We start from the raw sequence: 26,143 nt of genomic DNA on the forward strand, positions 1-26,143 counted from the left end.
AAGGAAAGGAAAGGAAAGGAAAGGAAAGGAAAAGGAAGGAAATTAATGGAACAGAATGTATAAATGTAGCATCACCATACACTCTGCCACTAACAGCCATGGTATAACTGATCTAAACTGCTTTAACAAGTAAGAAATCATCTCCACCTTCCTCTTAGGAGACAGGGCTAATCTGATTTACTTAAAAAAATACTCAGCGGCATGACCTCTCAGTTCTGTGCCATGCCCTTCCTGTAACCAGTTCATGTCACCGATGCCAGCTACACGGCGCCGGGGGACTTCCAGCAGCACTGGGTCACTAAACAGCGCTTTACTCATGTCTCCCGTGGGCACTCGATCTGGGTCATTTATCAGCATTAACAGACCGAGCACGTGACATTCTCCCTTCCCCTTGCCCCATCCGTGGCCGAAACTTACCCGTGGAGTCCTCTTTCTTGGAAATGTGAGGTTGAGATAGTTATGAGAAATGGAGGATTTGGCCAAGCTGAGGTCCGCATTTTCTCCATAGTTTTTGCCCCAAGAATCTGTTAGGAAATAAAAATATGACAGAAATCGGACCCTGCCACCACTACCCCGGGGCTCAGGGGGTGTCATGGCTACAAGGTCCCTCCAAATAATTCCCTCCCCCTCAACTAAAGATATAAATGGGCTGGGTAGGGGGCTGATGCAGCTCTAACCAGTGACCTCCCAGTCACGGGGGCAGACCTTCGGCCTCACGTGGCACCTGCCACACACACCCACTCACACACACAGGTCCACCCCGGTTTGGCCTCAAAGTGAGAGGGAAGGCAGGGGGCCGGCCTCAGAACACAGGACACCAGTGTGGAGAGCAACCAGACATGGGCACAGGGCGGAGATGGCCCAAGGGCACAGCAAAGCCTGTCCCAAAGCAGGGCCTTACCCACAGGCCTCAGCGGGGTGCCTCGGAAGAGCTCGTAGAACTTGGAGAGGTACATGACCATGCTGAGCTGGTCGGGCTCCTGGGCTGACGCCATCTCCTTGCCCGTGGTCACTGGGGGGATGCCAAACTCGCGCTCGGCCACGTCAAATGCCAGTTGGTTGTTCTCCACAGCGTCATCTTCGTTCAGAGAGTCAAAGTTGCTGGAGAACCAGAACAATGCAAAGTTCAGGGACAGGAGACAGAGGTGTGAAAAGCTGAACCAACTTACCCGTAAGGAGCACTGTGGGCAACATTCTGCTGGGTCTCGCCGGGTGGGGAGGGGCGAGGGAGCTGCAACCCCGGTTCCTGCCCCCAATCACCCCAGCCCCCTGCTGCCCTCCCCACCCCACTGCCCCCCCCCCCCTACTGCCCAGGGAGGCTCCTCCTCACTTGGGGTAGGGACCAAATCAGATTTAGACCATGACAATGTCATTGCTGCCTGGGCTGAAACAATGGGAAAATAATTTGTCTTTGGAAAACTTATCAGCTACTTTATTTTTAAATCATTCCTTTACATGCTTGTGCTTTTAATTATAAAAGTATATGGATATCTTGTAAAAAAAAAAAAAAAGGGATCAAGGGATAAATAACATATAAAGTAACAGTTGAGCACCCCATCCCCTTCTTGAGGCAGCCTCACTTCCTAAAGGTACCGACTGATAACGCTCTGGGAGGTTTCCTTTCAGCCTTCTGGATGAATGTGCCCGTGGGTGTGTGGTTACTCTGCAGCCAATCTGAATCCAACATTAATACATGCACTAGGCCTTCAACATCACAAAGTGTGTCCAATCTTCCTATTGACGCTGCCGTTATTCCCAACTTACAGACAAAGAAACAAACTCAGAGAAGCTAAGGGACCTGCCCAGTGCCACACAGCTAACTGTCTGCATCTCAGATCTAATTCTCTTGGCTGTAAAATCCTCGAACTGTCCCCAGAATGAGGTCTTGCCTGTAATTTCTCTCTTGTGGGGAGAGTGCCCAGGGGTGAATGCTCGATTTCCCCAGTACGGGGATGGAGGGGATGCGGGGACGAGTACAAGCACGGAGCCTGAGCTGCGTCTGCTCCTCACATATTAGGAGCACAGGTTAATCAAGCTGCTGACAGAGTAATCAGTGCAAACAGCAAAGAAAAAAACTTAAGAAAAACTCAAACCAAAGACAGACTTTGAGCCAGGATTCCACATCCAGCAGAACATCCCTGGTTCCCCTTGCCTCCAGGGTGCCCCTGGGCCATGGAGGGCTCAGCAGGTGCAGCCTGCGCCCCCAACTCACATCAGCTCAGGCCGGAAGCGGTGGATGATGGCACACAGGGCCAGGCCGCTGCGCCAGGATGTGGTCAGGTCGGTGACGCTGACGTGCTGGTAGCCCTCGGTTTGCTGCTGGCACCAGGTTAAGAGCTTGCTGGGCCGGATGTCTAACTCTGCAGCAGGGGGAGACAGACAGTGGAGAGAGTCATGGAGCAGGTGCATCTGAGCCGCGTCTTGAGGAGTGTCGAGGGATTCATCAGACAGAAAGCATTCCAGGAAAACAGAAAAGGGCCGTGCCACGGAAGAACCTAGCAAGGCCGGGCAGGCTGTGTACAACAGGGGCGGCAGCAGTGGGGCATGCGGTGGGAGGGGATGGGAGGGGATGGGAGGGGAGGCTGGTAAGGCGGTGTGCACCCAGCGGCAGGGAGGAGGCGGGGTCTGGGCGGGCAACAGAGACCGAAGAGGTCTCTCGGCTGGACGGTGACCCGAGCCAGGCCGGACTGATGCTGGGGAGTTACTCATTTAACCATCCCTTCCCTCCACTAGGAAAAGTGTGTAGCATGTGGGGCCTGTTATTTAGCTGGGGAGACAAGATCCCCATACTGGAAACAACAGGGAGGGAAAAGCAAGGCGCGGTTCCACCGTTCACTTTACTGTCCTAAGTGCTCGACACATATTCTCTCCTTTACAACCGATTTGCAGCTGGGGCTGTCCTTGTCCTGGTTTTACAGATGAGGAAATGGAAGGACAGAGGAGAGGTACCTGGCCAAGGTCACACAGGTCATAGCAGCAGAGCCAAGTGGGCTGCAGGGCCTGGGCCCCCACAGCCACCCTGCAAAGCGATCCCCCACCCCGCACCCCAGCATCCTGGCCGAGGACCCAGGGCAGCGGCTTACCCCTCCTGGAGAGGCTCATGGATCTCCTCACCGAGCCCAGCCTCTCGAGAGGCCACTGGTGCAACTCCTTAGTGACGTACAAATGCTTCACCTACAAGCCAAAGAGACCACGCAGCTGCCCACCGGGGTTTCCCTGAAGCCGGTCTCGGGGCCGGCCCAGCTTCTCCTCCACGTCCACCATCCTTTTCCTCTCTCGCTGGAGGGCAGGACTTTGGACAAGGGGCCCCGGGGAACCTGAGATGCAGAGCAATGGATCTCAGCTGTCCACCCAAACGCGGGGGGACTCAAGTGTGAAAACACACAATTGGCTGATTTTACAAACAGCAGGACGGGGTTTGCAAACAGCACAGCCAGAAGAAGTTAGCGGCTGTGGGTTCCTGAGTCAACAGGAGGAAACTCAGGAACTGGGAACTGAAAGGACCTGATGGCTGGCCGAGTAGACTCCGTGACAGAGGCGTGCTTAGCGATACCGATGCACGATGACAGTAAACACGTCAGCGTGTGTGCAGACAAGGACAGACATGGCATCTGTTCTAGTTCTTTCCTGTGGGCTAGAGAGACGCTGACTCTATGGTCTCTCATGGCTCTCCTAGAGAGAAGAACTGGTCCCACATCGGAGCCAGGAGGCATTGGCGGCCACAGCCTTGGGGATGGGGCCAGGTTTTGCGTGACCTCCCACCCACTGCTCAGGGCAGGGTGGCCCAGATGGGGCCCAGGGAAGGACTTACCTGATGGGGCCTGACACAGTTGGAGTTGAGATTTGGGTACCGTGTCCCTGGGTCCAGCGTGTACTGCTCAAAGTTCTTGTTGATGTTCTCTGGGGTGGTCTGAGGTAACAGCCGGTAAAGACTTTCTCTAGGATGAGGCAGAGCCCAGGGGTCAGGGACTGCTCTGGCAGCCTCATCCCCTCATCCCCTCACCCCTTCCCTGCTCTTAAGGGCTTCTTAGATGTGTTTGTGTACCTCTTCCCTGCAGTGCCTGGCCCCCGTGGTTCCTGAGACTCACAAAGTGGGGGACAGTTGAAGGGCTGGAGAGGGTGGGGGGGGAGGGGGTGTCCAGCAGTAGTGATGCCGGCTTCCTTCCCCCAAGCAGAGGGCAGGGACACCAGAGCTGGTAGCTGAGGGACCTGTGGTTCTGCTATAACCACCACTCAGCCACGCTGCCTCCCATGGCCTCCGGTCCCCCGTGACCACAGGCCACCACACCCAAGACCCGCAGAAGCCTGCCCCCCCCACCATCAGTCTTGCCGTCTCCCAGTCCACCAGCTGTTACAGCCATGGGGCCAGCAGCGGGGTCTGGGGGGGAGCTCTGGGTCTCAGCAACAGCAGGAGAGGCCTGAGAGGTCAGATACCCGGCCCCCCGCAGGGGAAGACAGCCCCACAGCCGAGGCTTCCCCTCAACCTCTTCCGCTCACAGTGCCTGGGCCATGCTGGGAACCCTAACTTCGGGGTCACTCCAGATCAAGATTTCTCTTCTGCATTCAGGTCCTAAGGTCCTGGTCCCCAGAGAAGTCACGGGAGGAGGTAAAGCATGACACAGAGAGTTTCCCCGGGGATCCTGATGATCAAATCAGGCCACATGTGGGAAGGAAATACAAGAGGACAGAGGCTCCAGGCTCATCCAGGAGCTGCCTGATGGCCAGCCCTGCTCCCTTTCCTGCCTGAGCTGTGGAACCAGTCCTACCCCACCTGGAAGCCCCACTGTCAGTACTCACCTTTCAGCAAGCAGCTCCAAGGGAGGGGTGCCCTGGTCCCAGCTTTTCACCATCCAGGCTGTGTCAAAGGCTGCCAGGAAGCCTCGGGCACAGCCTGTGCCCATGGGCCAAAATGGCTGGAGAAGAAAACATGCAAAATTCCAGATGGTTCTCATGCCCACCCTCCCCCCTCCCCCCAGCCTGCTATCCCATTCTATCCAGCACTCTGCTTGCTGAGCCCATGGAAGCCCTGAAGGGAGTGTGGGTGCGGTGTCACAGGAAGAGCAAAACTGCTCTGGGGCTCAAACAAGGCACAGGCAAGTCCGTCTGTCCCCCACACACACACACACCCCCACCCCGGGGAGGGAGATGGAAATCAGGAAATGCTTCACAAAAGAGTTGCATTTATGCTGATTTTAAAGAACGGGGAGGCTTCTAATCTTGATCTGTTCAAGACTAGCATGGGCAAAGGCCTGGTGGAGGAATGGAGCTGAGTAGCAAGAGAGAATGCTGAGAAGGGGCGGGCGGCAGCGGGGGCAGATCACAGCCTACACACCATGGTGAGCGAGGGCTGGTTCGCCAAGCTAAGTTCTAACTGAACTGTCCCATGGGCACCCAAAGCATGGTTTGGAATTTGACTCTTAACTTGGGATAAACAAACATTTTTTGGTTACTGCTTACTTTAAAGATAAAAATGTAACCCTGCTGAAAACATTCGTTCAATCTAAGGATGCATGCAGTTGCCGACGCTCTGGGAAGCATTTTGAGCAGGGAGGCCACGGATGGAAGCCGGACTTTGGAGCCCACATGCCCTTTTGCCCCCTCTCCGATCTCCATGTTGCAAGGCCCCAGAGAGCTCCCCACGTGAGGGAGAAGATGTGGCCCAGCTGAGGGGGTACATGTTCTGAAGAGGGCCGCCCGCCCGTGAAGGGCAGAGCAGGGCCGATTAGTTTCGTACTGTGACAAAGAGATCAGCCCAAAGAGCCCAGAGTGGGGAAAGGAAGGCAGAATGAGCAACTCTGGGTCTGGTGAAAGGGCAGGCCAGGTGCAAGCCGGAGCCAGGATGGGCTTGGCCGACTCTGGCCTGCTGGCAGGGAGCCCGTCCTTCCCCTTGGCTGCACGACAGCAGATGCCGTTGGCCACACCAGAAATGGAGGCATCTGTCTTCTACTGGGAATCGGGCGGGGTTCCCAAATGCAGGCGCTACCTCGAGCAAGCTGTCGCCCACCAGGGCCACGAGGAGCTGGTGTGACTGGCGCTCACGCACCAAGGCCGCATTCTCGGAGGCGTACATGGAGGTAAAGTCGAACATGGCCACGTCCGGCTGCCCGTAGTGGTTCAGAGCAAAGTCTAACGATGGCAGCTGGTAATTGGTGGCGAAATCTGCAGCCTCACGGGCATAGGAGAGCAGGTTGTCCTGGTTCACGTTCTCTGCGCACAGCAGCATCTCCGTGTCGATGTAGTCCTGGGGACAGAACGAGAGCACGGTGCGGGAATCCGCCCCCGGGACGGGCAAGCCTTCATACCCACGTCTTTGCAAAAGGACCTGGAATGGGCTTGCACAGCAAAGCTAAGCAAAACAGAAAATCAGGGCCAAAGGAATCAGGAGGAACCAAATCAGTCATCTGTCAGGGTTAACAGAGCTGTGATTAGGCCTCACGCTTGGCTTTGAGCTTCCTGGCATCCAAGGCAAAGGGGAAATGTGATCTATGGCAGGGCTTTCCTTATCAGAAAGAAGGAAGCGTAGAAATTCCTAGGGGAGGAAATTTTTTTCCCGGCACTAAATTCTAAAAGAACGGTCTCACGTAGAGAACATAGTGTTGTAATGACCAGCTTACTCAATAATGGTCTAGCGGTAAATGCAGGAGTATATTTCCCATGGCTGGTTCTTGTGATAACTTTCAGTAAAATTAAAAGACAAGAGAGCAAGTAAGGAACAGTGATTTCTTAGTGGACTAAGCTAAGCTAACATGGTCCAGACATGCTGTGTTTAGTGGTCAAACAAGACCAGAAAAGACATGGGTGCTTGGCAGGGCTTGCAAACCTTCTCTCCAGAATCAGCTCTCTTTTCTTGAGAGGCTAGGGCTGCTTGGGGCTCTGCTGTGCTCTTACAATGTTAACTGTCCGCTCCCCGCTGGAAGGAGGAGGGCCCTGGCTTAGAGGAGCAGGATATCCCTCCTTGAGGGACCCTCGCAGCGACCTGCGGGACGTCTCCCAGAGTCTAATCTGCTCATCATGTGGCTAAGAAGCTAGAAGGCTATCTTTCCCAAAACGTGACACAGAAAGTGCAGATCCCAAGGGGAGGCGGGGACATGGGTGGGAACCAGTGTGTAAGACCAACACAGGCCTTGGGGTTATCCAGAGCATGAGGTTGGATTCCACCTTTGCTGTTCACTGAGCAAACTTGGGTAAATTACTGAACTTTTTTGAGTTTCCACTTTCTCATTTGTAAAATGGGAATAACAAAATCCACTTCACACAGTGAGGACCGAAGGAAATCATAGACTTTATGACCCAACCTGATGCCTGGCACGTGGAAGTGCTCAGTGAATGGGAATTTCTGTCCCCTATAATTCATGACGGCACAAAACACAGCGTCTGGTGCAGTACATTCCTGGACCCACCCAGGCACCACCAGGAGCATTTACAAAGGTCTTAGCAGGCGCAGCCACATCTACAAACAGAGTGACCCACTGTGTCAATTTTCCTAATAACCACGATTTCAAATATCATGTTCCAGAAATTCTAACATGTTCACACCAAACTACATCACCCAGACCGCACCCAGCATTGGCCCGGGAACCGTGTGTCAGCCGGTGGTGCTCAGGCTGGAGCTCCTGCCATTCACTTGTCCTTTCTCACGCCTGTTCCTACAGTCACATGACCAATTCCCTCCCTTAAAGGTGTGGAGAGGAGACGGGGAAGGGTGAATGGAGTGGTCTTGAAAACACCCCCTCTTCAAAGCATGCCGCAGGTGGGCTGGCTGACGAGTGAGTGTGAGCACTGCACCGTGAAGGTCCCTGGTGCTGGTGGCCCAGACAGGAACGCGGGGACCTGCACAGGGAGCAGACCCCCAGGCTGTGTTGGGCTGAGAGCCCACGTGGTCCAGGGCTGCTGGGAGGAGCCGAGGGACCTTGTCAGGCAGGAGGTTCCAGGGGAGTGGGTGGATATAGAAGCAGGACCACGGGGATGGGGTGAGAACAAGGACAAGGGAGAGAACGGAGGGAATGGCAGGCCTGGAGAAGGGAGTTCTAAATTAAGACAGAGGCAGGAGAATGAGGGTGGGGCCCACTTTCCACAGGCACAGGTACCGAAGAGAGGCTGTGTCCTAGGCAGAGAGGGGGGCAGTAGAGAGAGAAGCAGCAGGAATAGCCCAGGTGGCTGTAATAGACAGGAAGAGGAGTCGCCCCACGTACTGCGCTAGGAAGAAGGCTGGAGACCGGAAGAGAAGGTCAGGCAACGGCTGCCAGTGAGGGCGGGTTCAGCATCGGGACACCAGCATGGTGTGTGCTCACCTTGCCCACCTGGCCAGAGTGCTCCCTCCCACAGTGCCGACACCAAGCCTGCTGCATCCAGGATCCCTAGCCTGTATGTACGTGGCCCAGCAGAGGCAGGGTCCCGGGGTAATGGGCCGCCCTCCCTTTGTGACAGAGAACAAGATGGACAGAGCGGGGAGCCCAGAGGCATGGTTTCCTGAGGAGAAACTTCACTCTCCCTTCAGCAGCCATGGAAAGAAGCCCAGAGGTCAGCAGGAATAGATGGGGAAGCAGATCAGTCAGTCACTCAACACACATTTGCTCAGCACCTCTGTGTGCCTCTAGGAAGATGCTGACCCATGTGGGGAGAGGAAGCGAGAGAGGACATGCCATTCCCCTGGGAGCACGACAAGAATGTTAATCTGAGAGGCTTGGGTTAGACGGACCAGCTCCCAGCTATGCAAATGCTACAGAGCTTGGCTGGACACGGGGAGACTCGAGGCCAGAGCTCCTGAACCAAATGGCCGTCCAGCTCTCTCCTGTCTGGCCTGGGGCCTGTAATTTCGAGATGAGAATTCCTGTCTTATACCTAGAGGCCCCTCAGCACTGGCTCAGAAGATGCCCCCAGAGTCTGTGAGGGAAAGAAAAGCCTTGGTGAGGACACCCACGAGCCCGGGATCTGCTCCCAGCTCTTCCACAGTCATGACAGGTTCACAGTGAGTCACACTTGCCCACCTGTGCCGTGACAGACAGATGGGAGTATGGAGGGGCTTTGACAACTGCCCAAGAGCTGAGTCACCATGAGCAACATGTCTTGACCTGGTCAAATGCCCTGGGATGCCCTGAGGGAGCCCTGGTGTCCCAGAGGCTGGAGTACTCAGCCAGTGAAATAGGAAACCCGCGTCAAACTCTGCCTAACTCCCTGGGGGTGGGGTCGGGGGCTGACAAAAGCTTCCTCGGTCCCTCCTTTGCAGAGGTGCCCACTGTGCTGGCAGCCCTGGACCCCGAACAGTCCTTCACTGTCTGCCATAGTCCTCCCGATGAATGAGGCAACTTCAAGAGGGGTGCCTGTGGAGCAGAGGAAAGAAGGGGCCACCACCCCCACCTCCCCCAGACCGCGTCAGCCGTGGAGTACCAGACGCTGAAACTCATTGCTCACACATCTGCTAGCTGTGCTCAGTCAGCTTCTTCCAACCCCCCGTCCCGCCATTCACAGCCTCCTGTCTGTAGCTCGGGCTCTCAGCGAGGACCTGAGCCACATGGAGGAGGCCCAGGGGACGGCTGGGTTACTCATGTCACCCGACCAGCAGCCAGCACAAGTGGCAAGAGGACAGGCACATTCTTCTCCGACAAGCAACAGTGAATGGTCACCATGCCGCCCGGGCTCCAGGCTGACACCCCGAGAGCAGGCTGACCTCGGATGGCACCAGGCAACAGCCGGGGCAGGAACAGAGGTTCTGGAAGGGTTGAAAACCTGACCAAAGAAGCTTCCAGCCCAGGGCCCCCAACTCCATGTGCTTTCTTCCAACTTGGTGCTCGGTTGAAGCATGAAGATGCAAAGGCAGGACACAGAGGCCAGGAAGCCAGCAAGACAAAAAAGCAGGTGTCCAAACCAGACAGAAGTTACGCAGGGAATCTGTAAACTCCCCCTATATGGGCCAGGCCCTGGGACAGTTGCTCTGTATGCATTTTCTCGTTTACTTCTGCAAACAACCCTTTCAGACAGAAACCATTATTCGGAGTCTCCAGAGAAGGAGACTGAAGTTCAGAAAAGCTGAGCAGCTTAGTCACAATCCTGAGTTAATCTTCGACTGAGCCAAGATTCAAGCGAAGCCTTTCTGACTGCGAGAACAGAGAGCTCCCCACCACCCCATGACAAGAGGGCCACAGAGGGAAATTCACAAGCGAATGTTGTCTCAGTGCCCCACTAGGACGAGGAGCCCCCATCGGCCTCCAAATGACGTGGGACTTTCCCGAAACAGGGGCAGGGTTGAATGAGACGTGGGGAAGGAAAAGACTCAGCCAGTCTCCTGGGGGCAAAGGCTCACACGAACACCTGGGTGAGGGTCTCAGCCCAGCCCACAGCTCTCTGCAGAAACATGTCTGTGCGTGGCGGTGTGGGCTCCTTCATCCAACACTCACACAACAGCACGGAGGAGGAGAGTGGTGGGTGGTGGTTCTTTCCCACCTGCCCCCCACCCCCTTGCTCAGTTTCCTGCGGGACAGCACCTACTCCTGCACTTGCTGGGTCACAAAGGGAAAGACAGGACATCGCAGCCAAGAGATACGTACATTAATGATGACACCTTTGTCAAGCAGGCTCTGCTTCTTGGCGGTCATGACAAAATAGTGGGTGCAGTCCTTGTAGTAAACAATGTTCTCAAGATCAATCCCTGCAAAGGGAAGCGTGCATGGACTCAGTTTGACTCCCTCAGTGTCTCAGGGCCTCGCCGCATTACAGGTGTCATTACTTACCTGCATGTATTCACGTTAGGCAAGTTTTTAAAACATACAAGGCTGGAAAAGATAAAACTAAGTGCTAGAATTTACCCAACTCCACACAGCTAGGTTGTATTGTACCACAAAGACACTATGTGGTTTTTTTTTTAAGGTTTATTTATTTATTTTAGAAAGAGAGAGCACACGTGCACGTGAGCAGGGGGAGGGGCAAAGGGAGAGAGAGAATCCCCAAGCAGACTCCTCTCTGAGCACGGAGCCTGACTCAGGGCTTGATCCCAGGACCCTAAGATCATGACCTGAGCCAAAATCAAGAGTCGGCTGTTTAACCGACTGAGCCACCCAGGTGCCCCAAAGACACTATGTGTTTTTTTAAATTAAGATGTAATTGACATATAACATGGTGTCAGTTTAAGGTGTACGACATGTTGATTTGATATATTTCTATATTGCAATATGATTAAAGCATTTAAAAAATAAAGAAAACCTCAAAGTCTTTAGGGACTGTGGGCCAGTATTTCCAAGCTAGAGTGAAGTGCTGCAGAAGGGCCAAGAGCTGTCCGGGGCATGGCAGCTAAGCAACAACAGAGCCAGGATTTGAACCGCAGCTTGTCTGATTCCAAGTCCCATCCACCATGCCCTCCATGTGGCCAGAGATTCAAAGAGCTGTGGGAATTCTTTCAAGACTGTGCTAAGTGATGTTTCTACTATCCCCCCCCCACCATGTGGGGAAACCCAGATGCCCTGGTAGGAACAACTCAGTTTAGAGGGCTGGGTTGTATAGCTTTGCACTTTCCAGCAGTTGCAAAAACACTTCATAGGTTAGGTTTCTGCATTAAAAAAAAAATGCTATGAGAGCTTAGCTCAGTGGTTCTCAAAGTGGGGCCCCCCTGGCCAGCACCATCAGCATCACCTGAGAACCCAGAAATGCTAATGATCAGGACCCCACCCTGGACCTAGTAAATCAGAAACTCTGAGCGTAGGGCCATCAGTCTGCACTTTGACGAGCCCTACAGGGGATTCTGATGCACGTGTCAGTTCGAGAACCACTGGCTTAGCTTCCTCAAAGGGAGAGAAAGGAACAGACACAACAACCTATCAGCAGTTGATAAGGGCGTCCTGGGTAACCATAGGAACCCCTTTATTACCGTTAAATAGGAAACAGCCATCAATGCAGAGGGCCCCCCAGAGAATGGGAGGAAATTCATCGTTGTCACCTTGTAAGGGGCACAGTGAAACAATGGCCAAGGGTGACCATCCCAGTGAAATTTAAAGGAAACTCATTGAAACATTTGGAAAAACACACTCAATGTCCTGTCATAATTCATATTTGGTGATTTGTTGAAGTATTTATCTTCTCAGTTTTTAAGAGGAAGGGAGGGTTGAACTAATTCTTAAATCATTCAGAAGAGCATAACATGGTGGAAGAAAACACTCTAATAAAATCATGCCACCGTGGTGAAACTCAGAGGGCCGCACAATGAACACATGTCCTCGTGGCCAGAGAGCGGCACAGTCTGCTCCATAAAGAATCCCATTCCTAGAAAACCAAATGGAAATATTCCAGCAGGAGCAGTTTGCTCTGTAAGGGTAAGTAACTGAAAGGTCTAAGTCAGAGGCCAGCACACGTTTGCCATAAAGGGCCAGACAGTAAGTATTTCGGGCTTTGCAAGCCATCCGGGCCCACAACCACTCACGGGCAGTGACATGCATGAACAGGCGTGGCTGTGTTCCAATAAACTTTCATTTATGGACCCGGAAACCTGAGTTCTATATAACTTTTGATTTGTCAAAAAATATTCTTCTTTTGCTTTTCCTTCAGCCATTCCAACCACAGTTTGCCAGCCTCCAATGTAGACACTCGGGCAGTGACAAACGTCCAGTTCCTGAGCTATTCTGCAGCCTGCAAAACTGACCATCCGGAGGACTTGGCTGCAATATGGACAATATTTACAATGCGATGCCGAATGAGAAAACCAGAATCACAAAGAGTACTAGCGCTCTGCTAAGAGCTGGAGCCATGTAAAAAGGGAGGGCACAGGTGGACGGTTACTGAAAAGCAGTATATGGAAATGAGGACTATTTCTGTGCTAGGTTGACAGTGAGTGTGGATGATTTATTTCTAGCATAAAAATTTTAGGGGCGCCTGAGTGACTCAGTTGGTTAAGCGTCCGACTCTTGGTTTCACAAGTTAGGTCATGATCTCAGGGTCGTGGGATCGAGCCCCACGTCCAGCTCCAGGCTCAGTGCAGAGTCTGCTTGAGGATTCTCTCTCCCTCTCCCTCAGCTTCTCCTTCCCCCTCTGTTTCTCCCCTGACTCACACTCTCCCTCTCAAAATAAATAAAATCTTTAAACAAATTTTTATTTAACACTGTTTTCACACTGCCTTTCAAGGAGAGATAAGATTTTAAAATCAGGTTAAAAGAAAAATCTGGAATTTACTTAATTGGCAGCGGGGTTTCATCCCTCTTTCTCCTCACCGTGCTTTACTTCTCTCCATCATCTTTTTGACCGCCTGACGTGTTAGTTATTTGTTTACTGACAGTCTCCCCCCATAGAATATAAGCTCCAAGAGAGGGGTCTCGTTTTGCCCACTGCTCTTTTTTTGTTTTGTTTTAAAGGTTTTTTTATTTGAGAGAGAATGAGAGAGAGAGAGAGCACATGAGAGGGGGGAGGGTCAGAGGGAGAAGCAGACTCCCTGCCGAGCAGGGAGCCCGATGTGGGACTCAATCCAGGGACTCCAGGATTATGACCTGAGCCGAAGGCAGTCGCCTAACCAATTGAGCCACCCAGGCGCCCTGCCCACTGCTCTTTCTCAGGCCCTTGAGCAGCATCTGGCACCAAGTACGCAGTCAATAAATATTTGTTGAGTACATGAATGAGTATCTTCGAAAGATACTCAAGGCCCATGGCTAGGGGACAACTGATGCCCTGGGGTGAGCACATGTTTCCTGGGCATCCCTGGATGTCCCTTATGGGGAAGGACAGCTGGTACACTGAACTAGAACACCTACACTTCTTCGGGGACCAACCCGGGGTTACTGATTCCCTCCTCAGAGGGCTCCCTGAAGCTCACGCTGCCTCAGGCATAGACCGACCTCCCTGCATCAGAGTGGTTTACCTGGGTGTCCATCACTGGACAAGGAGCCATTTGGGGAGGGGACGATGTCAACCTCAACTTTGTATCCCACGATACTGAATACAAGCACACAATGGGCATGTTGACTAAATGCTGAGTAAATATATCTTTATCCATTTTCAGGTACAACATCCAGAACTTTCCCTCGAGAAGCTCTCTCATCCTTGAAGGAACCCTGCCCATTTCTATCCTATGGAGAAGTCCCTGCTTCCACTTAATCAGAGTGAGTGTCCCAATCCCAAGAGCTGGGAATGCCCAGCACGGACAATGGCCTGGTTTGGAGAAAGGTGAAGGTCCCACCTGTTTCTTCTTTAAGGTCCTGAAAAAACTTCTGGTTGAAGATGAAAGCCACACCACTGATCTCCTCCACCTTGGCCTCAGCTGTGCTGTTTCTGTTTATGAAGTTGGCGGTAATGGCAATAGCCAACTTCCCACGGAATTCTTTCCTTCTGAACCCTGCGTGAGGAAAAAGGCAAAAAGGGAGTCTTTCTTCTGCATTTGGTGTGAAAACTGAGAACGATTATGGAGGAAGCTGTTCTCAGATGCCTCACAGGCCAGTGAAACTAGAGTTCTGCATCTCTGGAGAACAGGGGCAGGCATTTGGAAATGCCAAGGTTCGTACCTGAGGAAGAAACACACCACCAGAGGCCTCAGTCAGGGGGACTTTCTCCTTTCCTAAAATCTATAGGACCAATTATTCTGGTTAGGCTTCTACAAACAAAAGGCTAAAGTGATTTTCCCAGCAGGCTCATCCTGCTAAGATTTGCTAGGCACTGTTGCTAGGTACACCCATGACACATGCACTTTGAACTTACACGATTCAAACTAGGTTGTCAGCATTGTTCATGTTTTCCTCCCTTTGAAAAGTAGGATTATGAGACTGAATTCCTGTGGGATGGGGATTTTAACAAATTTTCTATTTCTAGTCTCCAGTGATTGGCGCTTAGTCCACACTCAGTAAATATATAATGAGTAGACAAAGTATAACTTGCAATTGACTTAATACAATGATTCCTTGGGGTTCTTCTAGTAGTTAATGGTTTACATTAAAATTGATTTTCAGTGGTGGTGACACAGAGGATCCCAAGCAGGTGGTCACACTTCAATGGAGCATCTTCTGCCAATCCCCTTCCTTTCTAGCATCTGGCTATCCCATAGTCCTGAATCTTCCCTCTGCCCCAGACACTGTTGTTTACTTTGCTTAACTCAAGGCTCTCATCACAAGGGCAGGCTCCTCTGGACATGCCTTTGTCTTCAGCCTCCTCTGGGAACTCCCCCTACATTTGCTCACCGCATACTCAAACCTCATGCTGATTCCCAAACTTCTCTGTCAATACTCCCTTTGACTAGAAACCTTGGGGTTTTTCTCAATACCTCCTCTTTAAGTCATTCTTCATTAGACTTTACTGAAATGGTCAGAAATGGCCATTGTTGTCTAGTCTAGTATTTCTTAACTGGGAATGACCTTGGCCCCCAGGGGGCATCGTGGCAAAGTGTGGAGACATTTCTGGTTGCTACAACTTGGGGGGCGCTACTGGTGTCTAGCGGGGAGAGGCCAGGGATGCCGCTAAGCATCCTATTGTGCACAGGACAAAGAATGATCTGGCCCCAAATGTCAACAGTACCAGTATAGAAAAACTCCCGCTCTAGTCTACTTATTTGGTGCTAAGCTGCCTAAATGGCTCTCCTCCTTCTCACAGTTTCTTTTCCTGCCCATGATATGCCTAACTATACTCAGGCAAAGTGTGGATTGGCAAATATTCAGACTTACAATTTTACCCAACCACCAAAATGGCCCCATAAATTCCAACAGCACAACATCCAGGTTAACAGCTTAAAAAGTCTTTGTCAGATATGGGTTATTGATTGCAGGGGTTGGGCGAGTGTAGGGATGGAGGAGAAGAGAGAGGCGCAAGAGTGGGGAAAGGGTCCTGGTGGCACAGCAGGTGGGTAGGGCCCAGCTAGGCAGCCCACACCTCCCAAATCCTCCAGCATCAGCCCTCTTTCCGGGAGTGTGTTCTGTCCTCAGAGGACATGCCCTCCCCATCAGAAATCCGCAGCCTGCAGCCCTTGAGGGGGGCCAGCTTGAAGAGCAGATAGCCACCAATCTGAGAGAGGCCATGTGGGACCACTTTGTCCATAATCTGCAGTCTCGCCTTCATACAGTTAGCGCCAATTAGTACAACCTCTGAGTCAATTAATCTTCGGGGGAGGGGCTAGGGGATTGAAGACATTTCTGGCAGTGGTGCTCTTCTCCCAACCTGACCAGATCTTACTCCAAGAAAACATGTTATGCTTCCAACTCCAGAACTCAGAGAAGCAGGGTTTTGCACCTTGACAGTCTGGGAAAAGCTTATCTTACTGCCCAGCAGTGAGTGTGCTTAAAAGTTACGGAAGAGACGGGCTCCTCCTGCTGGGGTATTACATGTGACAGGACAAGAAGGCCACGGAGAGTCTAAGAATGGTTGTCTTAGCTAGATGGAGTAAGTGGGAAAGTGCTAAGTACCATGGATTCATTGACAGGAGCTCAATAAATGCATGTTGACTTTCAATTTCCGTGGCACTTTACCTTTATAAAGCATTTTTACATACAAGTCCTTTCCTAGCCCTCATGACAATGCTCTGAGGAGGTTCTGTTATCTACATTTTACAGATGGGAAGCCTGACGTTCAGAGACCATGAAATGCTTGCCCTCTGAATGTTCAGCCTCAGGCACGGCAGGACAGTCTGCCCTTCTATCAAGGCCCCCATCCAGCTTTGGCACCTGCTCTCTTGCCCCCATTCTGCAGCCCCCCCCAACTCCCGTGCCCCCCACCTCAGCTCCAGGAATAAGAGTCTTCACCTTCCAGCGTGTTCCTGCGGCCGTCGGCGCCAATGATGACATCAAACTCAAAGTCCGACAGAGAGTGGTCCGCAGGGAGAAATTCTGCCCGCCAGCCGATCTCTGCCAGAACAGAAAAATGATTTGAGTTGGCAGAGAAAGGTGGGAGGTCCCTTCAGTGTTGGCCGGGGAAAAAGGGGATAATATCACTAGAGCTGCCGAGGGAAGATCCAGAGTTACCCTAAAGCACACTCTCATCTGGAGTCCTTCTGGCTTTAATAGCAGTGCAATCCAGGACAAGGTAAACCAGCAGCGCCCACCCCATGCCTGATTTAACTGGTTTCTCTAAAGGCTGGGAGTCTATCCTCAATGATTCTCAGGCCAGTCTCACTTGAACCCTGTTTGTCTCAGTGTATTCTACCATGTTCTCTTCATAGTCCTCTCTATTCCTCCTTGCCCTCCTATTACCAACCAGACTCGAAGGACGTGCTGGGTGTCATGAAACCAGTTTGGCTTCCCACTTCATTATGCTCGAAATGTTCTGATGGGCAGCACACAGCCTTCGATGAGAACATTTCCAGGTAACACCTTGCTGGTCACCCAGAATTGGGTCTGAGAAAGGCGAAGGGCACACGCATCTCTGGAAGTTCACTAACAGATGCTGTCCTGCTACAAAAGCCACGGAAGGCCTCTCCTCCATTCTGAAATATTCTGGGCGGAGGACAGGAGAGGTCAGAGTCGTAACGAGCCCGCGAAACTCTGAGGTCTCCGACACGAAGCTGCCCAAACCACAAGCCCTGCCCAGGCAGCAGCAGCTTTCGATAAGAAATAAGCTGCAGAGGCATCATGAACAAACTCTGACCACTGTGTGTATGACTTCAGCATTTACATAAACATACTAAAAGGAAAAAGAGCAACGTGACTGAAGAAGACGACATACCCACCACGGGTGTATTTTGTGGTTTGTAAATTATGCTTCCGTAAGGCTTCAGAATATTATATACCAAATAATATCATGAGCACTTATTTCGTATTTGCTCTAGAAGCTTCACTTTTTTTTTTAACTGGGTTTTAAAATATCACGTGGGTACAACAAGTGTAGCCACATGTCCGTGTGTGTTCCCACGCAGCCTGGAGAGCATAGGAATGAACTTCATCAAACGACCGAATCTACGTCTTCTATCCTAATTACCTATTACTTTGTTTGTCAAAGTACCACCTCCCGACAGGGTAACCAAATTATAGGTTTAATGACTTAATAAATCCCCTGGGAGGAGAAGAGCAAACCTAAAGTGACAGCGTTGGTCAGGAAAGGTAACACATCCTCTGAAGGAATTATGCCCAACAGCTCCCGACAAGAATAACTCTTACAGGAACATTCTCTGAGAACTGCGAATGCAATTTCCATTTTGCAATTTCTGATTTCTAGACAAAAGAGGAAGATTATACCGTACTTTGATTTTCTTGATCTTCAGGAGGCTCTAGAACCTTTACAAACTCCACGTTCACATGGATTTCAACTCCCAGCATCAAGGCCACCTTGAATAGGATGAGCTGCAACTGACGAATGCCTGTTAGAAAGGAAGGGGGAAAGAGAAGAATTATCAGTAGCAATGCTTGAGTCCTCCTGTATGCTATATAGTACTCTATAATCGCTGCTCAGTGGTCTCTGAGCAGAGCAATGTTCCAGCAATGATCACGACTGAGAACTAATTATGTGCCAGCTACTCAGTGTTTTCTCGTTTAACCCTCACCATGACCCTGCAGGATAATTATTCCCATTTCACAGATGAGAAATTGAGGCTCAGTGAGGTGAAGTGACTTGCTCAAGGTCATACAGCAGCAAAACTAGAATGTGGACCCAGATCTGCCTGATTCCAAGACTGTGATCTAGCTTTTAGAAAATGCTATCATGATGGAGGCTCTCCCTTTCCTGCCTCCTCCCTGAGACGGGCTAGAGGTCTGACAAGGTAAAGACAGAAAGAGGAGTAGACCTAGAGAGTAATGGCCATAAGTAAAGTCAGTGATGAAATGGGTCATTTTGTGAAGGACTGAGCCTAAGCTCTTAGCCATCCAGGGTCAGCGTCAGGCAGGAAATTCTCTCCACAGAGCTGGACTTATGGGAATTCACCTTGTACCCACTCCCTAAATTCCCCTGATGAGTGTCACCACCTCGTTTCTCTACCTCGTCCCCAGCCATTCAGCACACATGGGCATGCCTCCAAATATTTTTCTGTAGAGTGAGAAACTTTCTGTGGGTCCCTCTGTATTTTGTGGGCTTTGTTCACTTAACATGTATTGAGCATCTACAATGGGCCAGGTGCCATGGTACACACAGAGACATGGAACTCACTCTAGTGGAGGAAACGCAGGTGGACAGACCAGGGCAGGCCACGGTGGTCAGGGGGCAGGGGAGTGACAGAACAGGGCCTGAGCTGCGGTCCCGGAAGCCAACAGAGCACCAAATCCCATGGACAGATTAGGGATTATGACAACTGCAAGAGGCCGGGGCACTTGGGAGTTAGGAGGCTTCTGGGGGTGGCAATCTCTGTGAAAATCTCCTTCACAGGGGGTGGGGAAGAAGTCAGATTGCAATGGAAGGGGGCATGAATGGGACACACAGACCAAGTCTACACCCCCTCTTTCTACAGCAAATGCTTTGAAATAGGAAAAAGTAAAGGAAATAAGAGAGGGTAGAGGGGCAGTGAGGTAAGGGGCAGGAACCCGGGAGGGAGCAGAGTGGAGCTGAGCCTCAGACATGGGGCGAGGGGAGGGAACAGGTACTCAGGTGGAGGCCAGTGCAGGAGGATGGAGAGGGGCTGGGGCTGGGAGTGCCCCCCAGTGGCTTCTCCTCCCCAGAGCACAGGAGGAAGGCCATCTGCTCAGAAGGAGGAGGCTGTGGTGGAGGTTTGGAGCAGCCGCGTGGGAACTGGAGGTGGATGCTGACATGGGACAGTTGGGAACTGCTGAGACGTGCTGGGGGGCGAGGGCAAAGCCTGGGCTGCAGACCAGGGTTGGTCCGAAACGAAGCCAGTCAGCTGGGGCTTAAAGAAGCCAGTGCCCCTCATGCCTGGAAACAGGCATAGGCAGCGGCCTGGCCTCTCCTCATCATTTCAAGGTTCCTAACTGATCTTGTTCCAGCACACAGGAGGTGTTCAATAAATTCTCCCTGTCTCCCTTCCCACAGGCTATGGAACTGCTCTTGACAACGAGCGCCCTGAATGTCAGAATCTCAGATCCAGACTCTTGCCAGTGTTTCTGCACATCGGGATTTTTCTGAGAACTAGGGGTTAAATGGGAGCCCCATCAGTGGGGGCAGAGAGGGGCTCCCAGCCAGCAGGGAAGGCAGCCCAACAGATGGGGGTGGTGCTCTGGTGCCCAGCTCTGCCTCTCAGGAGCGCCTGATGGGAAAGTGGTGCTCAATGTTGTAGTTCCGAATTGGGCACTAACATACATTTTTCTGTGGGTGGTAGAGAATATCCCAAAAGCTGACACTGCAGCCTTCTGGGCAAACCCAAATTTCTTTCCAACGGACTCCTGGAATTTTCTCATGCCAGAGTGGGAATAAAATCTGGGGCCACTGCTGATAGGTTCCCCTGTACCCATGACTAAATTACATCCTATGTGGCTGCCCACCTTCTCCAGTCATTCCTCTGAGCCCCACGCCCTTTCCCGTGGTTCCTGTCTGCATGAGAACACGGCTCACAGGGCTGTCCTCCCACCCACAGGTTGGGAGACTGCAGCTCTGACATCTGAAGCTGGGGACCCTGCTGCCTCTTGCCCACTGCACACCAATGGATGCAAAACATTTCCCGAGTACCTACTACCTGCCAGGCACAGTGATAAGCACATCACAAACTTGACCTCACTTGATTCTCTCAGCGGTCCTGGGAGGCAGGCATTCATCCCATGTACGGGAGAAAAAACTTGGGGCCTGCAGAAGGTAAGGAATTTGACCCAACTCCCACAGCAAATGGGCAAGACAGATTTGGGGCCCAGATTTGTCCAAGCCCTTGAACTCTCCCCACAGTGTTAACCTCCCTGACTTTTATGGGACACAGTTTTCTATACGAAATGGCTAAAGACCTCCTCCCTGCTCAGCCCGAGAGGGAAGTCTGTTCTCCCACAGCCTGTCTGCACAGATCTTGCCTGGAGACCCAGGCTGGAGTAACACAGAGCAGAAGGGCCTCGGTGCTCCCCGGAGCGTACTCGGCGTGCAGGGCTGGCCCAGGGCCTGAAATCCATGTTTTCTGCTCCCCACTCCTTGTCTGGGTGAACCCCTGTCATGATGCCCTCTCTCTTTTTAGAACTCAAGGAAACTTGGTACAGGGCCTGTCAATTGTGTCATTCCTCTGTTCTAAAACCTTGGTTTCCCCCAGAACTGGCAGCACAACGTCCAAGAGGCACTCGACACCCTGGCCCATTCCATGGTTTTGTGTGCCTCCCTCATCGGAACTCCTCCAGCAAGTCTGACCACTCTGTTAACGCGCAGTTTATTCCTGACAAAATCTCGGTGAGCCGTCTGAGAGGGCAGACCGTGTTACCCACCTCTGATTCTATTTCCCATATTTCATCCATTCATCCAACAGAAGTTGACTGAGCACCTACCATGTGTCGAGCGCTCTTCTATGCCCTGGAGACACTCTGGGGAACAAGGCACACCGCAGGCCCCGACCTCATGGTGCTTCCCTGGGCCTACGCAGCACAGAGCCAGCGTAAGGCACAAAGCAGGCCCTTCACGAAATGTCTGCCAGCTGAATGTATGGATCCCCCAGGGACATGTAAGCTGGAACATCCTGGAAACTCCTCAATGTGGAGCGATGTGCCCCACCCAGGGTCAGCCCCGTCCCTGAACGGGGTGCCATCATTGGCTCTACTCACTGATGTGGTCGATGGAGCCAGCGCAGAACTTTCCATAGAACTTCTTGGCTCCGAGGCCCCGCAGGTCATGGATGGTGAAAGGCCAGAGGTGCAGCACATTGTTCCTGGAGAAGGTGTCCCTCTTCTCCACCACAACCACTTTGGCCCCCAGGTAGGCAAGTTCAATGGCAGTGCGCAAACCACATGGTCCTCCCCCAATGATGAGACACTGCAGAGGCCAGAGAGGAGAGAGACATTCAGTGACCTCTAGCACTGTGGACCCCTCGTCAACAGCTAACGGGTCCCCTCAAATCAACCAGCGAGTACAAATCAAGCACCTGTTAGGATCTGCCACTCATCCACCCAAGGTACCTTACCTGTGGGCCTAACCAGGCACCGGGCCAAACCCTGGGAGGGATGCAGAGGTACAGGGACTGGGGGGAGGCACAGAAAGATACACTTGAGGTTCTGAGCCAGACTAACCTGGGCTTAAACCCCAGCTCTGGCATTTGACCTCTTAGCTTCCTCATCTGTGAATGGGTCTACTACTCTTTCCTCATAGAATTATCGAAAATAAGACTGCTTTTAAAAAGCTTATGGTGCATCACCGTGACCTTAGATTAGGCAATGGTTTCTTAGATGTGATACCAAAAGCACAAGCAACAAAAGGAAAAGGAGAGAAATTGGACTTCATTCCTAAAATCTTTTGTGCTTCGAAGGCCACCATAAGAAAGTGAAAAGATAGCCCACAGATGGGAGAAAATAGCTGCAAATCATAAATTGGATAAGGGACTAGTATCCAAAATATGCAAAGAATTTAACAACTTAATAATAAAAAAAGGCAACACAATTAAGGAACAGGCAGATAACCTGAATAAAACTTTTTTCAAATAAGATATACAAGTGGCCAAAAAGCACATGAAAAGATGCTCAGCATCATTGGCCATCAAGGAAATGCAAATCAAAGCCACAATGAGATACCACTTCATAACCACTAGGGTGACTATAATCAAAAAGACAGACAAAAATAAGTGTTGGCAGAGATGTGGAGAAATTGGAACCCATGTAAAATGGTACAGATGCTTTGGAACAGTTTGGCAGTTCCTCAAAAAGCTAAACATAGAGTTGCCATGTGAGCCAGCAATTGTATTCCTATGCATAAGCCCAAGAGAAATGAAAACATATGTCCACACAGAGACGTGCACATGAATGTGCATGGCAGCATTATTCATTATAGCCAAGAAAAATAGAAACAACTGAAATGTCCATTAATTGATGAACACACAAAATGTGGTATATCCATACAATGGATTATTCAACTCTAAAAAGGAATGAAGTACTGAGGTATAGATGAACCTTGAAAACGTCATGCTAAATGAAAGACACCAGACACAAAGGGACATCGAGGGTATGATTCCATTTACATAAAATGTCCAGAATAGGCAAATTCATGGAGACAGAAAGTAGATTAGTGGTTGCCAGGGGAGGGGGGAGGGGAGTGGGAAATGTTTCTTTTTATGGCGATATTTTAGAATCCAGTAGTTGTGGTGGTTGCACAACTTTGTGAATATATTAAAACCACTGAATTCTATACTTTAAAAGGGTGGTATGTGAATATGTGGTATGTGGTATGTGGTATGTGAATTATATCTTTATAAACTACTTGTATGAGAAGAAAAAGCACATGTTATGGAGTTTGGTACACACTAGTGTAGATGCTCTCATTCTTGTCACTGAGACCCAGTGCCTGTCTTCTAGGGACTCTCTGTCTAGTGGCAAACTCAGACTTGTGTGATAAGAAACCAGAACTCTTTGTGGTTGGTTCTATTAGGGGCACAGGCGAGGAAACGCTGACCCTCCTGATAAGCTGGAAAAGACTTCACAGAGCAGGTCTTTAACAATGATCACCATCACCACCATCCTCACCATCACCACCACCACCATCCTCATCCTCACCATCACCACCGTCCTCATCCTCATCCTCACCCTCACCATCTCCACCATCCTCATCCTCACCCTCACCATCACCAGAGTCTGCACCTGTTGAACACTTACTACATGCCCGACACTCAGTTCATGTGCGCCATGTGTTTTAGCTCTTAGTCCTCACAACACATAGGAGAGGAAGAAACTATTGTTATCCTCATTTCACAGATGGGAAAACTGAGGCACAACACAGCTAGGTAATGGGCCCCTGGTTTCCCAGATCCAGAGGGACAGAACCAGGATGCAGACCCAGGTGGTCTTACTCCAGGGCCTGTCATGCTGTACTATTACTTTTGTCCTACTTCTGACAGGAATAAAAAGAAGAAAGAACATTTCAGCAGAGGGCTCACCCATTCAAAAAGAAAGAAGTTCCAGGTGGATGGAGAGGAGGATACTTTGGGAGAAGGGAAAGGAAGGAGAGGAAAGAGATGAGATTCAGTCTGGAGCCAGATGCTGAAGGTCCTAAACACCAAGTGAAGGAGTATGACCTTGGTCCTGCAGACACTGGGGCCATGGGGAGCAGAGGCGACAAAACCGGATTCTATACAGGTCCCACACTAAGTCTGAAGAAGGACAAGGGTCCTTCCCCAAGGAAGCTACAGCCCTATTAGGAGAGAAGGGACAGCATGGAATGACCTAACCAGTTGTTCTGGGCAAAGCCCTTCTATTTAAACGAAGTCACCAGCACGGTGTAAAGACAGAGGGAAACAGCAGTGTTCTGGCTGAGAGAGTCAGAGACCCCTGTGCCGCACCCGCCCTACCCCCAGGCAGCCCCTGCAGCACCTTCAAGAGGCCAGAGTCCCCCTGGGGCGGGGTCTAGATCCCTGAGGATACCCGAGCAAGGCAACAGGGAAGGAGACCTGTACCCACACCACACTGCTCAACATTGCAGAGGCATCTGGGAACTTCCCCTCTGCTCAGGATCAAACCTTATCTTTAAAAAATGCATTTCCCTTCCCCTAGCAAATATTCCATCATCCAGTTATCACTCCTCTGGGGCCTGTGTGGTCTCCAAGGGAAAGTACAAACAGGCATATCAGAAACTCCCACACCACAATCAGTGTGGCTTACTGGCTGGAACCTTCCAGGGAGTTTGTGGAAACCCCATTAGGGGAAATGAAGTCACTGCTGAGATACAGCTCACTCCAGAGTCGGGGAGCGGGTATGCAAATCCTTTTGCCTCCTTTCTGGTTGGAGCAGACAGGGGAGGACCACTCCTTATCTCACACCCCAAACAGCTCCTCTGGCTTGACATAGCCAGACCATGACGGGCATTTCAAAGGAAGATTCCAAGCCCTGACACTCTGAGGTTGCCTTTGGGGTTAAGCCTGGATTCAGTGCATTTCTTTGCAGTTAGTGCATCTTTTCCTGTTTGCTGAGTCCTGTCACTCCAGGGCCAGGGATGGTGCGGGGGTGGGAGGATGTTGGGGGAAGAAGGGCAGGAAGAGAAGGAGGGGGAGCTGTCCTGCATCCTTCTGTCCACCAGGCCTGACCCCGCACTGCTCCCGGAGCAAGGCAGGAGCTCCCTTTCCCACCCGTTGGGAGGCTGCAGGGCAGTTTTCATGCTGACAGTAGCCAGCGCACTGTTCCCCACCCTCCCAGCTGAACCTGAAACCCCACTGGTGAAAGCTCAGTTTTCCCACCACTATGGGCCCCAGCACATACTCTGGGCCTGAAATTTCAGAGACGCCAGTCACACTCTAATCTCAAGTCAAAGCAAATACCTAATTATATAAAGGGAGAAAATTCGGTGCAGATGTTATCAAGACAGGCTTGTTGGCAGGGGCCAGGCCAGCTCCTCTCAGAACACACTTGTTATGATTAACCTGGGAACTCAGAATTCTGAGCAGATGCCAAAAACTACAGCTGCCAGGGGCCTGGGCAGAGAACAGGAGAGAAGGCGGCTGCCCCCAGTGTGCCCACAGGTGATGCTCTGGATGGTGGGCTCGGTGCAAACAGACCACAGGTGCAAAGGGTTGTGGTAACTCAACCTGAAAAAACTCTCCTCATTTCCCACACCCGTCTGGGCTCTCACTGCTGAGGATTTGTTGTCAAGGAAAGAAAACTTTTCATTAAAACTCAGCCTGGAACGTGCACCCCGATGTTTATAGCAGCAATGTCCACAATAGCCAAACTGTGGAAAGAGCCAAGATGTCCATCAACAGATGAATGGATAAAGAAGATGTGGTATATATATACAATGGAATATTATGCAGCCATCAAAAGGAATAAGATCTTGCCATTTGCAACGACGTGGATGGAACTGGAGGGTATTATGCTGAGCGAAATAAGTCAAACAGAGAAAGACATGTATCATATGACCTCACTGATATGAGGAATTCTTAATCTCAGGAAACAAACTGAGGGTTGCTGGAGTGGGGGGTGGGGTGGGAGGGATGGGGTGACTGGGTGATGGACACTGGGGAGGGTATGTGTTCTGGTAAGCGCTGTGAATTGTGCAAGACTGTTGAATCTCAGATCTGTACCTCTGAAACAAATAATGCAATATATGTTAAGAAGGAAAAAAAGAAGAAGAAGAATGTAGCAGGAGGGGAAGAATGAAGGGGGGGAAATCGGAGGGGTAGAAGAACCATGAGAGACAATGGACTCTGAAAAACAAACTGAGG

General features: G+C 51.2%; 1 protein-coding gene across 18 annotated transcripts in view; it reads right to left on the bottom strand.

Annotated features, from left to right (window-relative positions):
* Positions 1-26,143, bottom strand: part of LOC116646400 (F-actin-monooxygenase MICAL2) — a 221,846-nt gene that overhangs the window by 110,315 nt on the left and 85,388 nt on the right. For all 18 annotated transcript variants that reach the window (XM_032427107.1, XM_032427094.1, XM_032427093.1 and 15 more), the window contains 12 exons: positions 21,552-21,759; positions 18,125-18,241; positions 16,692-16,793; positions 14,150-14,305; positions 10,545-10,645; positions 5,984-6,241; positions 4,798-4,913; positions 3,812-3,938; positions 3,084-3,174; positions 2,213-2,360; positions 902-1,101; positions 418-524 (listed from right to left, as the gene is read on the bottom strand). In XM_032427107.1, the coding sequence (XP_032282998.1) occupies positions 418-524; positions 902-1,101; positions 2,213-2,360; positions 3,084-3,174; positions 3,812-3,938; positions 4,798-4,913; positions 5,984-6,241; positions 10,545-10,645; positions 14,150-14,305; positions 16,692-16,793; positions 18,125-18,241; positions 21,552-21,759 (1,731 nt within the window). The remainder of the gene's footprint in view (positions 1-417; positions 525-901; positions 1,102-2,212; positions 2,361-3,083; positions 3,175-3,811; positions 3,939-4,797; positions 4,914-5,983; positions 6,242-10,544; positions 10,646-14,149; positions 14,306-16,691; positions 16,794-18,124; positions 18,242-21,551; positions 21,760-26,143) is intronic.

The sequence above is a fragment of the Phoca vitulina genome, unplaced genomic scaffold (genome assembly GCF_004348235.1).
Source record: "Phoca vitulina isolate PV1807 unplaced genomic scaffold, GSC_HSeal_1.0 scaffold36, whole genome shotgun sequence".
NCBI classification, from domain to species: domain Eukaryota; kingdom Metazoa; phylum Chordata; class Mammalia; order Carnivora; family Phocidae; genus Phoca; species Phoca vitulina.